General features: G+C 37.8%; 1 protein-coding gene across 1 annotated transcript in view; it reads right to left on the bottom strand.

Annotated features, from left to right (window-relative positions):
* Positions 1–3,061: 3,061 nt before the first annotated feature.
* LOC128857682 (homeobox protein cut) overlaps positions 3,062–16,456 on the bottom strand; it is a gene marked incomplete at its 5' end in the record, with an annotated part of 50,095 nt that continues 36,700 nt past the window's right edge. Inside the window, 2 exons of the mRNA XM_054093428.1 lie at positions 3,062–7,782; positions 7,868–8,270. Of these exons, the coding sequence (XP_053949403.1) occupies positions 4,668–7,782; positions 7,868–8,270 (3,518 nt within the window). The remainder of the gene's footprint in view (positions 7,783–7,867; positions 8,271–16,456) is intronic.

Raw genomic sequence — 16,456 nt, 5'->3', positions numbered from 1 at the left:
AACTTTTACATTGACAGCCAAGAAGCCATCAAAGCAATAGCAGCTGTAATGACAAACTCACACTGCGTGCGTCAATGCCATAACAGGATGAATGAGCTAGGAGCTGAGAAACAAGCCACCATCTACTGAGTTCCAGGACACAAGGGAATTGAAGGGAAATGAAGTGGATATACTAGCCAATGCAGGCACACGCCTACAAGCAACGACTATATGTATTTATAAATGCAGCAATGATTCAAAAAACGAATTCAAGATGGGAAAGAATCAGCTCATGCAGGATTGCGGAAAACATGCCATGCAGGCACAATGTGAGATCTACAAGCTTTCTATTTTATTTGTTACTGACGGAACACTGTCTCACTCCATCGCACACGGTCAAACTGAAGATGGAAGCGAAGTACAACATAACCTAACCTACTACCTGTTGAATGTGCCTCGATAGGCGCCAAATTTTTTCTACTTAGGGAGCTAATATACTTGTACAGTAAATAATACCAAAAAAGTGAGTGTGACAAATTAAAGTGGTTAAAAAAACTAACTCTCCTCGACGTCTGATTCATCGTGTGAGATGCGGTCGAAAGCGGGTGTCTTGACCTGGAGCAAACGGCTTGCTATAAAAATGTGAATGCAGACAGAACTGAAGGCCTTAAGATGTATTCACCAGTGCTTTCCCCACTGACGTACGTGGGGTTGCGCGGGGTTGGTAACTCAGTCGTAAAACCAAAATACCCAAGAAACGGAGATTCCGCTATATTTTCCGGCTGGGAACGACTTTAAATTGTAACGTTACATACATGTTTTTTTTGTATTCAACTTATTGTCAGGGAAATCTTCGCTCTATGTTCCACCTGGGAAGAGCACTAAATTGTAAGGAAACAAAAAAAAAAAAATCAACTAAATATTTTTTATATTTCATTTTAATTTAGTTTTATTTATTTTAATTTATGTTATTTTATTTTATTCTCAATTCAATTTTTATTTGCTCTCTTATTTTATTATGTAATTTAATGTAATATAATTAAAATTAAACAAACCAAAATTTTTAATTACAGTGCACTCGCGGTAACTCGAATAGCCGCTAAGTCGAACGACGTGCTAACTCGAACACATTTTTTTCCCTATTGACTAGTTTGTAACTCGAACAATATTAAAGCGCTATAACTCGAACAAAAAAACAAATTTATTTGTACACACATTATTTTCAAACATGTACATTTTGTACATACATACATATGTAATAGTATATGTATATAAATTATATGTATACTAGTGTATTGTCCATATGAATATTTCGACGTTAATATCCCGTTAGTTTTCTGGGAACAACATCTTGCATTGACCAAATTGCTTTAAATTTGTCATTTGTAGTGTATCAGTGCATGTGAGTAATGGATCGTAAAAGGATGAAGTGTTTAACATTAAAAGAGAGGGCTGAAGTCCTTAACAAAATTAAACGTGGATGTAGTGTTACTTCTCTAGCGAAGGAATATGGGGTAGCCAAGTCCACCATAAGTCTTATAAAAAAGAAAGACAAGGCAATTTTAAAAGCAGTAAACAACACGTTTTTGGGTCCTGGGAAGAAGAGAACTTTAAAAGCTTCTGAGTTTCCTAAAATGAAAGCCGCTTTATACAAATGGTTTCTGTCCGAAAGAAAAAAGAATTACCCAATAAGTGGACTCATCTTGAAAGAACATAACATGAAAAACATAATTTACAGGTCGAATTTACGCTTTATGATGTTAACAAATGGAATGATGGTGCCGAATTTACCGACACAGAAGTAATAATTGAAACTAGTGATTCTGAGTCTGAGTTTAACAACACAACTGAGACATGTGAGCGGATATCATCTGAGGAGGCAGTTAGCTCTATCAATAAGGTAATTCAGTGGGCCACAACTGAACAAGTAAGCTCCGCAAAGGTTAACACTCTTCAATTGCTGCGTGAAAAAGTCATATTCAACATTGCTGCAGGCAAGAAAAGACAAACACACATTACAACTTTCTTTTCGGCCTAACTTTTCTGTTAAAGTTGACTTTTTTTGTGTAACTGACACAAAGACTGCCAAATATTTGATGAAAAATATTGAAACGAATTAAATATTTTAAACATATTCATGTTCATATCCATATGTAAATAAATAAATAAATTTAATTGAAAAAAATCGATATCGATGACTGTTTTTTTAACATAGCACACTCAATTGATAAGTCGAACAAATTCGATAAATCGAACAGCGCCTGTTTTAATTAGTTCGAGTTATCGCGAGTGCACTGTAATTCTTTTTTTAATTTTAATTTTAATTGTATTTAATTAATTTGAAATTTTGGTTTCTTTCCATTTTAATTTTATTTTGTATTATTATTTAGTTTAATTAAGTTATTCTTATATGATTTTTTAAAATTATTATTACTTATTTATTAGTTAAATTTTTTAAGTTTCATTTTACGTATTTTATTGTGATTTAATTTTATTTAATTTAATTTTTATATGTTTTCTTATGTTATTGTGTAATTTAATTGTATTTAATTATAATTAATTAAAACATTAATTAATAAAATAAACCAACATTTTAAATGAATTAAATATAATTAAATTAAAAATATAATTAAATTAAAAATTTGGTTTATTTAAAATAGGTCTTTTTTTGAGTATTTTATTTTACTTTGTTTTATTTTATTTTGTTTTCATTTTATTGTATTAAATCGAATTAAATTTTTATTACATTAATATTTTCATATTTATATTATTTAATACTGTTTTATTTAATTGTAATTATTTAATTTTGCTTTCTTTTATCTTATTTTTTATTTTATTTTGTTTTGATTTTATTTTATCTTCTTATTTAATTTAATTTAATTTTGATTGCATTAGATTCTTTAAATTTAATTTTCTATTATTAAAGTTGTTTTATTAAATTTTTGTAAATTTTTTTTTGTATTTTATATTTCTTTGTTTTCATTTGTTTTAATGTATAAATTATTTATTTTATTTTATTTAGTTTCGAACTTAATGAAATTTCCAAACTTTTTTAAAAATTAATTTTAATGAATTACGTATTTCATGGCTTAATTCTATATTTTTTATTAATTAAATTTTCCATTGGCTTACATTATTGTTACATTACTCCCTCCGTACCCTTTGCAGGTGTGTACCTTATCTTCTTTGCTACGCTTAATTTATTTTTTATTTATTTTAAATTTATATACATGTATGCGTATGTTTTTATATATTTTAACTCAGTTGCCTAACTTTAATGCCTTTTAATGCCGTACATTATTTGCTTTTAAATTAAATTATATTTTTTGGATTTTTAATTAATATGCCTGTACCTGCGTTCATATGTTAAATATTTGCTTTACTTTCTACCTGTACTTTATATGTGTGTATGTATGTAGTTGCATATATTACGGTTATTTATCTTAGTCTACATACTTCTACTCTTTAATGCCATTTTTGGTTTGCTATTTGCCGTCTGTCGCTTACTACGAATACTCATTGTTATTATCAACATTTTGTTGTTTTGTTGTCGCTACTAATTATTACTCAGCCTAAAAATTTAATAATAAACGGCGGCTTTTCATAACTATTTGCGCTATTACCACGTGCAAGGTTTTCTTCCATTTATTTTATTTTAATTTACTTTGATTTTACACTGAGATCAAAAAGAGGCCTTCATAAACGCTTCTTTTACATTTGTAATCTCTTTATAATTTAATATATATTTGTTTACTACGTTTTACGCGTGAGTTCAATGTTTTTTGAATTTTCAATTAACTATTTACATTTGCGGTGGCAGGGCGTTTACTATTAAAACTATTGTATAACGGTACATAATTAAAGCATTAAATATTTACACTTTAAACTAAATATGTTTGTATGTGTTTGTGTATGGAAAAAGGAGATGAAAAAATGCATAAAAAATTGAAATTAAAGCCTAGGAAAAAATACTACTACTAAACCTGTTTACAGTCTTTATCGGCAAAAGAGTGTAAAAAATACACAAATGAAAGCAAAATTTCAATTATATTTAATTAGCAAATATGCTTCAAATCAACAAGCACTGCATTTAAATGCAGTATTTTCTCATTATTTTCTCCTCATCTTTCATTGTCTTTAATGTTTGTAAACAAATCACAAATTCCCTAAAACAAATTTAATTATCAAATTTTTTTCAGCTCTATAGATTTTTAAACAAAATTCAGGTGAACGCTTAACGCCACAAATTGCACAATTCTATGTTCCACATACGCGCCACATTCCACATACCAATTACGCACTACCTTTCAACAATACGCCCTCTTTGAACGCTTAACACTAACGCCATCTGAAGAGCATACAAAATATGTATGTGCCTTAACCCTTGGGCGGACACGTCGGCTTGGGTTGACGTAAAGCTAATTTAGCAAGACAATTTTTAAAGTGTTCGACGCCAACCACGTCAGATGTGTCGCTTATAACATTAAATTGGACACAACCATCAATTCTCAGTTCTGTGTAAAAATCTATGTAATATTAAATAAACCAGAATCGAAAACTGAGAATTCGAATTTAGGTATTTAGTCTACAAGTAGAGCTCCAAATATCACTAGTGACATTCTGCGAACGTTTCCAAAACAACTTGTGTCCCCGAAAGGGTTAATCCTTTTACGCCAAGCGTTGAGTTTTTAATAATTCCACGCGCTTGCTGCGCCCGCAGCTGTAGGCACTGTTGCGTTCGTTGTCGGCACGCCAGCTGCCGTTGTATCGTCTTCGTGACTATGCCGCTGCACGCGCACCATGCGTAACTTTTCCTCGCTCACTACTTTTAGCTTCTCTTCGCTTGTCAATCCTGTGGCCAGTGGCGCAGTCGTTTCATTGTCGCTATCACAATCTTCCTTTTCTTGTTTGATGCGCACTTCGGGCTCCATGAACCGCGGCTGCTCTACATCTGTATCGCACACTTCGGCACGTTTATTCGCCTCCAAATCGACATCGGTGGCTTCGTCACCTTCGCTTCGACTAAAATCGGACGGTTGCATAACGCAAACACCATTGATGATGCGCTCTTGTTCGGCTGCGGACGGTGGCATGCCAACTGCGGCGGCTGCTGTCGCTGCTACTATACCATTGGCATCTGCATTTGCGCTTGGTCCAGCGGGATTCACCCATTGTGGTGCTGCCGGTTTGCGTCGCGAGCTGCGCATACTGGCGCTTAGACCGCCCATTAAGTAGCTGGCTGCTGCGGAGAGTGGCGTGGAGCGTGGCGTACTTGTACCGTCTTTATAATCACCGCTGAGGGACTTGTCGTCGGCAACACCATCACCACCGTCCAGCGATTCATTGTCGCTGAGATGACTTTCGTCGAGATCATCATCGTAGTCGACACTGCGTTCACGTTTCAGTGAGCTCATCGTTAGGTCGAGACCACTCATTTGCTCTTTGAATGCCTGGTTGAGTGCGTGCAAGTCAGGCTCACCTCCGGCACCTACGGCAGCAGCAGCAGCAGCAGCGGCAGCAGCACCTGGCATACCGGCTAGGCTGCGCCCGAGCAGCGCTGCGGCGGCGAAGTAAGGCGGGTAGGGTAGCGTTGGTGCGCCACTCAGTCCCATGCGCTCTTTGTGCAGCTCGAGTAGACGTTGTTGCAGCAAGATGCGGAATTGGACGGGATCGAAAGGCGTTGAAGTGGTATTTTCTCGACTGGGTATTGGATTGTCAGCGCCGGGCTGATTGTGTGGCACCTGTTGTTTTAGGCGCATGCGGTGATTGTGGAACCAGTTGGTGATGGTGCGTGTGGCGAGACCGAGTTCGTTGGCAAGGAACTCGATGGTGCCTACATTTGGGTATGGATCGAGTTGGAAGGCGAGCCGCAAAGCTTCTTTTTGCTCCTCGGAGAACAGCACACGTTGTTTCTTGTTCGGTGGTGCGCCACTTACCGATGAGCCAACAGAGCCAGGGCCAGGCGAGCTGGTGTAAAAGTCGTTAGTATCGTTGCTAGATGTGTCTGAGCTGTTGTCCTGTTGATTGGGACCAGTAGAACGTCGTCGCTTGCTCGCCTCACGTCGTTCGTTCTTAATGACTTGCAGGCGTTCCACGTTGTTGGCATCTGATAGCCACAATTGCATGCGGATGAACGGTTCGCGACCCTTGATGGAAAGCATGTGCCAGGGCTTTGGTTTGCTGAGTAGCTCCGAAACAGAACCTTGTGATAGGCCAAGCACAGCTTCACCGAAGATCTTCTGACCGATGTTATTGGCAAGTAGAGCTTCCTTAATTTTTGTAGTGATGACTTGTGTATCAAGATCCTGAGTAAGCGCCGCCATCTCGTATACGGTGGGCGACATATGCTGGTGCATGCTGCGCATTGCGTTCGCTGGGTGTGGTGAATGTATTGGCATCATCATCGGCTTTTTATCGCTGCCGGGTGTGCCTGGCCCTGCATTGCCGCCAGCAGCGCCAGTTGGTGGTAAACTGATCGCGTGCTGTGGTGGCAGTCCGGGCGAGGTTAACAACATGCTTTGGTGGTGCGCCGCTTGTGCAGCAGCCGCTGCCTGTGCCGCTTGCACGGCGGCGGCGTGTTGGTGTTGACTCTGCGCTTGCTGCTGATGTTGCTGCATAGCAGCGGACATAGCTGCCGCCTGCATTTGCTGCATAATGTGCTGAGCTTGTGTAGGCTCCTGCAGCTTTAACTCGTTCATCATCTTTTGCATGGGCAACGAAGCACCCATTTTGCTGGCCAAACCTTGCGGTATTTGAGGTGTGCCACTATAGCTGCCGGTGCGCATTAACTTCTCGGGTGCGATCTTGTATTGGCTGGCCACTAATTTGTGTACAGCATTTTCGTCTTCGAGGAACATCTTCATACGAATGAATGGTTCACGTCCCTTCTGTGTCAGCATGTGCCAAGGTTTTGGACGCGCCAACAAATCGGAGACGGAACCCTGCGAGAGACCGAGTACTGACTCGCCAAAGAGACGCTGCGAGATGGAGTATTGAGAGAGTGCTTCTTTGACGCGTCGCACAATATCTTCGGTATTGAGATTGTTAAACATGTCGAACTGTTGCTGTGTGATTGGTGGCAAGACGGCTTTGGTGGGACGCTGTGGAGGTGTATGATGTGGTGGGACGGGTGGTTGTGTGATCAACGAGTTGGTGATAGACGCCATGCGCTGCAGTGGGCTTGCGGTGGCGGAGAAATCATCATTGGGTGTCATCGCGGGCGGCAGTATCGAGTTGCTTAGGGGACTGGGCGCAGTCGAGTTGCTGGCACCATGCATGGCAACTGAAGCGTCTCTGGTGGATTGCGGTACCGGTGTGTGGCTGCCACTGCTATCCAATTTGCGCGAATGCATCGACATGCCCGAATTAGAATGGCGATCTAAGCTATCTGTGTTGGGCAAGTCTTTGGCATGGTTGCTGTTGCTACCACCGGCGATGCTGCCCGACATGGGTGCAGCATTGCTATTGCTATTGCCACTCTGTGAATCCATGGAGTTGTTCGAATGCTCGATGGAGCGTTGTCCATTCACTTTAATAACGTCTTTGGGATCCTTAGTCAGCGTGAGGTCCTGAGCGCCATTTAGCATTTGTTGCTGCAGCGCCATCAAGTTGGAGAAATTAGGGAAGTTTGGCAAATTGCCTGCAGCAGCAGCGGCTGCGGCATTTTGTTGCTGTTGCTGTTGCAATTTGGCCATTTCACGTTCGTAGGCGAGACGTAAATTCTCATCGCCGCCCATCATATTGGGTAGACCACAGCCGCTGGGCATGCCACCGGCGGCGCTGAAAAAAGGCGAGAGCAGAAGACTACAAAATTAGGTGGTTTAGCAAAATGCTGTGCGGAAACATGAAATAGCAAGAGTGGATAAAAGACAAGGAGAAACTAGTTTACCCTGGAAAAGCGGCTTCGCGTGGTGTACGCATCAGGAACTCTTGATAAATGCGCGCCATTTTGTCGGGTGTCAACTCCTGCTCCTGACGCAGGCGATGCTGTTGCTGTTGTGCGGCAGCTGCCGCCTCCTGCTCCTGCTTCAATTGGCTGCTGCTCTTATAGAACGGCGATGTGCAAAGCGGGTGTGGAGACTTGGAATCCTCATTGCTGTGCTGTGACTCGTCATGCGCCGAGCGACGGTGCTGCTCCTGCTGCAGCTGCCGCTGTTCGGCTTCTTTTAACTGCTGCTGTAATGAGCCTGGTGTAGAGTTCTTGATCATGCTCGATGCCTCGTTGAGTATGTGTGCAAGACGATCTTCGGGCATGGAGTCTTCGCGACCACCATACGGCGGCAAACCGGAATCTGTAAGGCACAAACACAAGAAACAAAGAGATTGGAGTTTACTAATATGTCCTCATCGCATGATTGTTTTAAGTTACAATTTTGAAAGTGCAACACACTAACCCAGTACGGCGACATGTCGTAAGCCCCAACGGCCATAAATAAGCCATTAGTCGACATAAAATACACAGCGAAATCAAAGGAAATAAAAAAAAGAGAAGAAAGAGAAGGATTAGCCAACAGCCAGTCAAATGACGAATTGATAGGCACTGTCATTGATGGTCAATGGATTTTTCGGCCGATTGCCTGCACCACTGCGCCACTGGACCACAGTGGGTATGCTGTCTGCCGTCTGATCGCTTTATAGACGCGTTTATCGCACGAGCGTATATGTCATAAAGGTGCGGCCGGTCAAATATAGCGACGAGTTAAATGTATTTTTATGAGTGCTGAGAGCTGAAACTAAGACGCCAAACTGAGCTGTCCTAGTAGTGGAGCGGCGGTCTGAGACTCAATGAATTTATTAGATTTATTGATAGATGCCGCGGCAAATCAAGTTTGCCATCAGTTGTGCCAGCATTCATAACTCAAACCAATTCAATGCATAGCCGTCGGAGAATGGATGGGATAAATATTTTGGGTTGGAATTAAGCCATAAAAATGGCAATCGGTCGCACTGCAGTATGTTACCACTGGCAAGATCAGTGGCGGCTAAATTGATGTGCCATCAATGCACACGATTGTATGTAAATGCTTTATTGCCTTTGCAAGTTTTTGCTTTGCTTTACTCCCATTTGAAATGCTAAAATATTGGTGGTAAATTAAGCATCATAAAAATGCAATTTGGTGCTTCCTGCGATTGATGCGTAATGCGCTTGGAGCACTTTACCAAGCAATAAAATAGTATTGGCAACATCGGAGACTTGAGGCAATAAATTTGCACTTACTGACATTTTTGTGTTGTTGTGTGTGGTTTGAAAGGAAAGAAGAATGTTCAAGCACAAAAGTAGTGACAGGATGATGGTGAAAGTGCGCTTGAGTCAGTGAAAAGTGGCCATGAGTTCCAAGGGCATTTCGGCAGCAACAGCAAAGTTTCATATATGAAAGCAACTAAAAGGTCGAAATGATGGGGCAGTGAAAGAGAAGGAGCTAAATTCTTAAAGGAAAATTTGCTAAATTGGGTTAGTATAGCAGGTTGAAAATTCATTGTCCAGCTGAATGCTTATGGCTATAAATGTTCTCATTTCAGCATGATCACGCGGGGAAGGACTTTTGGACAGGGGAAGGACAGCGTGCAGTTGGTTTACTATATGGAAGGCTGATTAAAGACAGTGGCAAGCACGCAGATTGAAATTAAGGCCACATACCATGCAAAGCTTTTAAAATATTCCCCTGGTCGATCAGTTCTATATTACCGCAAAGATCTGTACATACATACATCCGGCCAAGGACTGTCACTCTATCAGCATTTCTTAAATATTTATGGATGTTAATGCCGTTTCAACAACAACAAGAAAGCTTTTACATGATCCATTCGTTTAATAAGCCTGTTAAGAAGTGTAGACATTAGGGAAAGTTAAACAAATAATAGTGCAAATTGTGGCTAGCTGTTATATATTGCAGTCTCCGACACAAGACGAGTCAATTAACATACATATTCTTGAGAGTTTAAGGGGTAACACCACTGTAGAAATTTCAAAAAATTGATTTTTTTTTTATAAGCTTAAAAAATTCTTTGAACCTTTTAAAATACATAACAAAAAGTTTTATACGTTACCGAAGTTTATTTTATAAATATTTTAAGCTTTTAACCAAGCGTTAGTGACTGCTACCTAACGGTTTCCCCAAATTTCCAAACTTTAAACTCGTTTTTCTCAAAACACGTTTTCTGAAATTGGCACGCAGCATAACTCAAACAATTTTAAATATTTTTAATCAGGTTTTTCACTACGTCTGTATAATAACCTTCTTAAGAGAAGAGCGTAGGGGATTTTCGATAGATTAATTTAAACGATTGTTATAATTATTTAAGTGCCGTTTTTTTAGTCCGAAATAGAGTTTTTTCCTTCAAATGCTTGCTAATTCCACAAAAATAAATATTTTTTAAATCCCCTACGTGTTTCTCTAGCTATTCTTATTTAGATTAAGAAAAAAAAAATTTCCTTGTTCCAGATTAAAATTTGCACCCTCTGTGCTGCGTGCCGCGGAGCTCCTTCAAGAGAAACCATATTACAAAAATGTCTCCAATGTCGCCATTTTGTAAAATTTTTCGATCAAACTTTGTAGTTTTGTATTTTAATATAGTATATAAGTAATAACTTCCCAAATCAGAGTGATTGTTTTCACTTTCTTTCTATACAAAAAAATTCTTTAAAAATCGTGTTTATTTTACGCGTGTAGAGTGGTGTTACCCCTTAAAGCAAATCTCCCCCCTCAGCAGTTGTGACCACAAAATTAATGAAAATAGAGTTCCAAAGCATTTCATATCGCCTCCTATTCTGCAAACTAAACTCCCTCCGACTACTATTGGTTGGCGGGAAAAAGATGCTATTCAGAAATATTGTCTACCGAGGGGTGACCGCTATTAGAAAACAACTTTTTCTATCAATTATTGTTTCATACCTGGCGGTTCGAACCCGTACACTTACGAATGATAGTCATGCACCAATCCATTCGGCTACGGCGGCTTGTAAATCGTTAAAATTTCTAGTTTTCTGTTGCAGATTGGATATAAAAGACTACAGTTAGTATTAATTAAAATATGACTTCAGTGATTTGGGGACTCCAGCTGCTTGTGTCTAGCTTTTAGTGGTCAGTTGGCTTAAATGAGATTTTTTAAAATATTTTTTGTGGTGGCTGAGGTAGGGTTCAAAGGCTTAAATGGGATACATGGCCAGAGCTTACTGATAATAAGCAAGCAGCAGCGTGTGATTTTGTGAATGAAATACATAGTAAGTAGATAGAACAAGTATACATACATACAAGTATATATAGTGTTGGCATCTTATTATATTTTCAAGCAACCCCTGCGTATTAATTTATTTATATTAGAGTAACTGAAGTTATTAATGGCTTTAGTAACTGAATTAAATCATATTCGAGTGCGTGGTTTTGGTGATAGTGAGGGCAATCTTTTCTTAGCACCTCAATAGGTCACTGTGGCCACCGGGTGTACTCGTTTTAAGAGCAGTTCGCTTAACCTAATCTGGTCTAATTATTGAATGTCAGCTGCTTAGAGAAGTTTCAGCGTAGAGGTGTGAAGAGAAAGAGAGACCGACCAAGAAAGACATGGCTTGATGTCATAGAAGCAGACTTAAAGGCGAGAAACGTTCGTAATTGGAGAAATTAGGCAAGAGAGAGACTGAATTGGGGGAGGATTGTTTATGAATCTATGGTCCACCACAGACTGTGAAGCTAAGAGAGAGAGAGAGAGAGGTGTGAAGAGGAGAGCGAAAGCTGGGAAGTTATTTTGATAACAACTGAGAAGTTTTTAAAAAGTTGAAATGAAATTTTAGATTGGAATTTCACAAGGGGGTAAATCAAAAAAGCTATTTTTTTTAATTAAGCTCAAGAAAAAATTTTAAATTTAATTAAAAAAATGGTTAAATAATTTGAAAAATGATTAAATTTTAATTTTAATTGAAAATTTTATTAAAATTTAAATTAAATAATTTTAATTTAAAATTTTATTAGTAATTGAAATTTAAAGTTATACATTTTTTTAGATGATTTTATAAAACTTCTCTTGCGAAATTTACACTCACTCTCCTCTAATATCCAACTCAAATCACTTTGTTATGCACGCAAGTTTTTTAGAAAAATCCTTTAAAACTTCATAATTTAATTAAACTCGTAATTCATTAAAAATAATTATATTCCACGTGAGTGCGCTCTTGTTATTTTTTGTCAAAACTCCCTCCAAGTATTATGCTATTTTTAATTGCCATACTTTGTATTGAATACTTTGTTTAAGCGCTTTGGTATTATAAGTAAATAAATTAAATAAATATGCGGCAACACAAGCGGCATGCTCAAATCGTTTTAAATGACCAATTAACGCATCAAACGCAAACATTGAATAATTGAAAAACAAACAAAAAATCGAAATAAAAAATTCCACATATTTTATGCTTCCAACTCTAAAGCACATAAATCGCGCGCGCGGATTATCACGATTGACCAACAATGAGCCACAAGTGAACCACTCAACTGGTCAATCGGTGTAAGCACACCAGCGGCCAGCCACGCCTGAATCCTTCATTTTTCCAAATAATAATTTTTTGATGCCACCATTCAAAAACCTTAACAAACGAGCCAGCCAGCCAGTCAGCAGTCACTCAGTGTCGCCGCTCATTTGCTTGCATACCACTTTGCATTGGCATGCAATGAGCACAAAGTGCAACAACAAACAAATGTTGAACTGTGCAATGTTAGTGGCATGTCGCTAACGCTGGGTGCCGCGTTATCGGTCCACATTTGAGCGCATTGACGAGAGTTTGAGCATACGTCACACTTATTAAACACGAAAATATGGATATTGCAAAAAAATTCACATCAAAGCATAAAAAGTGAACTGATGACTGACTGACTGCACATTGATGAGCTTCTCTGGTTGGGTGAGGGTGAGAGACAAGTGTGTGGTAATAGCAAAATAGCGATTTGTCGCAGTTGGGGTGTGTGTGTCGCCCAAGTGCAATTTGCAAACAAACGTCATGCCAGCAAGCAAACAATTCATCAAAAAAATTAAAAAAAAAGTCAAAAACAACTTAAACTTCAAAATGCGGCCATCAATAGTCAATGCAGCAGTTCAAAAACGCACACGTAGTTGGTGCGGCAGCATAAAAGCATGAAAGGTTGACGAAATCATGGTTGGTTTGCTGCTTGGCTGGTTGGTTGGTTGGTTGGACAACCACAATTCGCTTGTTGAATTGCAAAATAATAGTAAAAGTATGAAATACCAGCGGAAGAAATCATGGCATGGACCACACTAATTTGGCACGCGCCAAATTCAATAGCCTGGCGGCAAAATCATCATTTCATTTCAATACGAATTCAATTCCATTGCAATGCGGCTACTGGGAGTGAGTGGTAGCCTAGCAGTGTGGAAACATGCAGGGCATTTTCTGCACGGAGGTTAGTATGGGGAATTGCGGTGTTGAGAAATATTGATTCAATGCAACTGAAGTTTTTTGAGGAGCAGCAGTTTAGTGTTGGAGGAAAAAAATAGTGCCAGCGAAACGAGAAATTACCAGAAATTTGAACTAGTAAAAAAGCTGAGGAAGAGCAGCAGCAGTGGAACTAAAAAAAACGCAGACAGGTGAGTGATAGCTTGTGCTTTCGTCTAAAGCATATTTTTGCTTGTTTTCTTTGCAGATTATAATGCTAGCTGTCAATCAACAAATGTCATCAATGTTGCACTTGCTAAGCTCTGCGCACATCTGTGGCATGGGAACCCATATATGAGCGCGTCTAGAGACACAAATGCCAAGGAGAAACAAAGGAAAGGATTACAGCTAAAAAAAAACACAAAGAAAAAGAAAAGAGAAAAAGAAAGAAGAAAAAAACAAAAAAACAAGGACCACGATACAGAAAACTTCGTTAAAAAAAAAGAATCGAAATAAAAAGAAAAAAGTACATTTACAGCATTGACGAAGGGAAATCACTCGCTTGAATAATTGAAAATCGCTTTACAACGAGATGGAGCTAGAGCTCAATTGCCAGACGGATGGATGCCCAAAGGAGCAAACACTTGGCTCGACTAGCATTGTGCTAAAGGAAGCAATAAATGATCACTCTTGTACGTAGCGCCATACGAAAGCAACAATCGAGCCATGTGCGCCTGCTTGTGTCGAGGATAGAGCAAGCAGAGGATAAGCGTTTAGCAATACAATAGTGCCTGCAACCATTTGGGAGATGAGCATGGAGCGGAAATCAACACATGAATGACAAATGGCAGCAGCAATTTTGCTCTCTTTTTGCGACATAACTGTGGCAACGCCTGATTGCGGAATTGTAGAAAAAATGCGCTATTTGGCAATGGCACGAAATTCAATTGAAAAGCATCATTCAAGCGCAAAGTATTGAATGACGATATGATGCGCTCACATATACGAGTATGTATGTATGAATGTATGTATGTGATAGGTGGGCATTGATAGCATCGACCACAACAGCACGGAAGTGACGTTGGTTTGCTAAAGTTGGCAGTAGGAGTTTGTTTGGCCAGACCGCAGGCGTTAGTGTTGCACGTTTTTTGTGTGCTTTCGAGCAAAGCCAAGTGTTAAACTGTGTGTTGACAGTAGTGTTTGATTAGCTACAGCACTTTTTTCGAGTATTTGTAAAACTGATTTGCTGCTTCAGTGTTTTTTTGCTAGTATTGACTAGTTACAATAGTTGCTGCTTTGGTTTGTATTAGCTGGAGTTGGTTGATTGTTCGTGTGCAGCGGCAGGTGATGCCCAACAAACTAAGTAAGTGTTTAGGAAAACCAGGAAGCAAAAGACTAGAAAATTGACAAGTAGATTAAGTTGATGAACTTGAAGTTGGTTGACTGCGCTATTTTGCAGGACTTACTGTGTTGCAAAAAAAGTGAAATAAGTGAGTGGGGAGCATTGTTTTTGCGCCTTACTGGAAGAGAGTAAAAATAGATTAGAGGTTAAAAAAAAAGTGGTTTAGTAAGCTGCTATTTGAAGAATGTGTAAGAGAAATGTTTGTGGAATTATTGAAATGTTTTTTTTTTTTTGGTTACGAGAAGATTTGATGAATAAAACTCAATAAGAAACTTTTGTAAATCAATACTCTATATGTATAACCAGACTTTAATTTGGTTTTGTTGAATTTTTTTGGATTTTGTCTTTCAATCAAACGTTACCACTTCGAATTGTATTTTCAATTTAAACCTAAGAGGCAGCATTAATCACTTTTGATGTTTCCTTGACCAAAAAAAACAAAAACACATAAATTAATATTCAAACAAATTCATATTGTTCTCATCAATGGACAGTCGTAAACGAGATAAACGTGCTTCAATGATCAGCCATGCTGGAGTGGATACTTACAAATGAAAAAGTTTTAGATATGGATGTGAAAAAAAAAAATATATATATATATACATATACTGGCAAGTGAAACGACCTCCACAGCAACAATATACGTTTCCGCAAAAAAATCATATTTCAATTGTCTTTTGTCTGCGACTAGCAAGGATTAAACGTCTGGCGTGCAAATACTCAATGTCTGAAAGCTATGTACGAGTATTTGCTGTTTGTATGCTATTACAACATAAAATATTTGATTTGATTATTTTCAAAGTGGAAGCGCGAATGTCCTTGTGAGTTGCGCTTTTCACTTTGCTGATGAGTGTGGCTTCCTTTGGTACACAAAAAAAAAAAAAAAAAAAAAAAAAAAAAAAAAAAAAAAAAAAAAAAATGTACGTAGCCAAAGTTTACTTGTTTGCAAAAGAAAAAAATTGAAAAAATTCATACTTTTTTCTTTCACAAAAAAAAAAAAATAAAAAAAAGGAAAAAGAATAAAAAAAAAATGAATGTTGCCAAATTTTAATTTCTTTGAAAGAAAAATGATATGAATATACAGAAAACTTTTAAAAATTGTATACTTTTTTCTTTCACTTGCCAAAATATGGATATTGAAATGCTGGTTTTTTTATTTCCGACTTTCCGTTCAGTAATCAATGTGCGCAATTTTTTAATAGCTTTAATGATTTTTTGAAGCACTCACAGAGCATATACATATTTTGTTGATTAAAAAAATTGTAAAAAAATAGAAAAAAAATAAAAAAAAGTAAAAAAAATACAAAACAAAAAAATAAAAATAAAGAAAAATGAGAAAAAAATGTATGCTGTTTTTTTGATTTGCCAAAAATGGTTATTGAAATGCCGTTTTTGTCTTTGTATTTATTGCATTGATTACTGCGCACAATATTTTAGTAATATAGCTTTGATGATTTTTTGAAGTATCATATTTAGAAGAGCATATATGTTGTTGATTATGTTGCTGAGTAAAAAAAATTATAAATAAATAAAAAAAAACAAAAAAAAAAAATTAAATATAAAAATGAAATAGTAAAAAAAAAAATTAAAAATAAAACAAAAAAAAAAAAAAAATTAAGCACAAATGCTAATTGTCCAACGCTGTAAATACACAAAGAAATGTAAACACGTGTATGGGGGACGCACATCCAAGTGTGGCA

Source organism: Anastrepha ludens, chromosome 3 (genome assembly GCF_028408465.1).
Source record: "Anastrepha ludens isolate Willacy chromosome 3, idAnaLude1.1, whole genome shotgun sequence".
Classification (NCBI taxonomy): domain Eukaryota; kingdom Metazoa; phylum Arthropoda; class Insecta; order Diptera; family Tephritidae; genus Anastrepha; species Anastrepha ludens.
The sequence above is the reverse complement of the archived record's forward strand: the minus strand, read 5'-3'. Positions and strand labels throughout refer to the sequence as shown.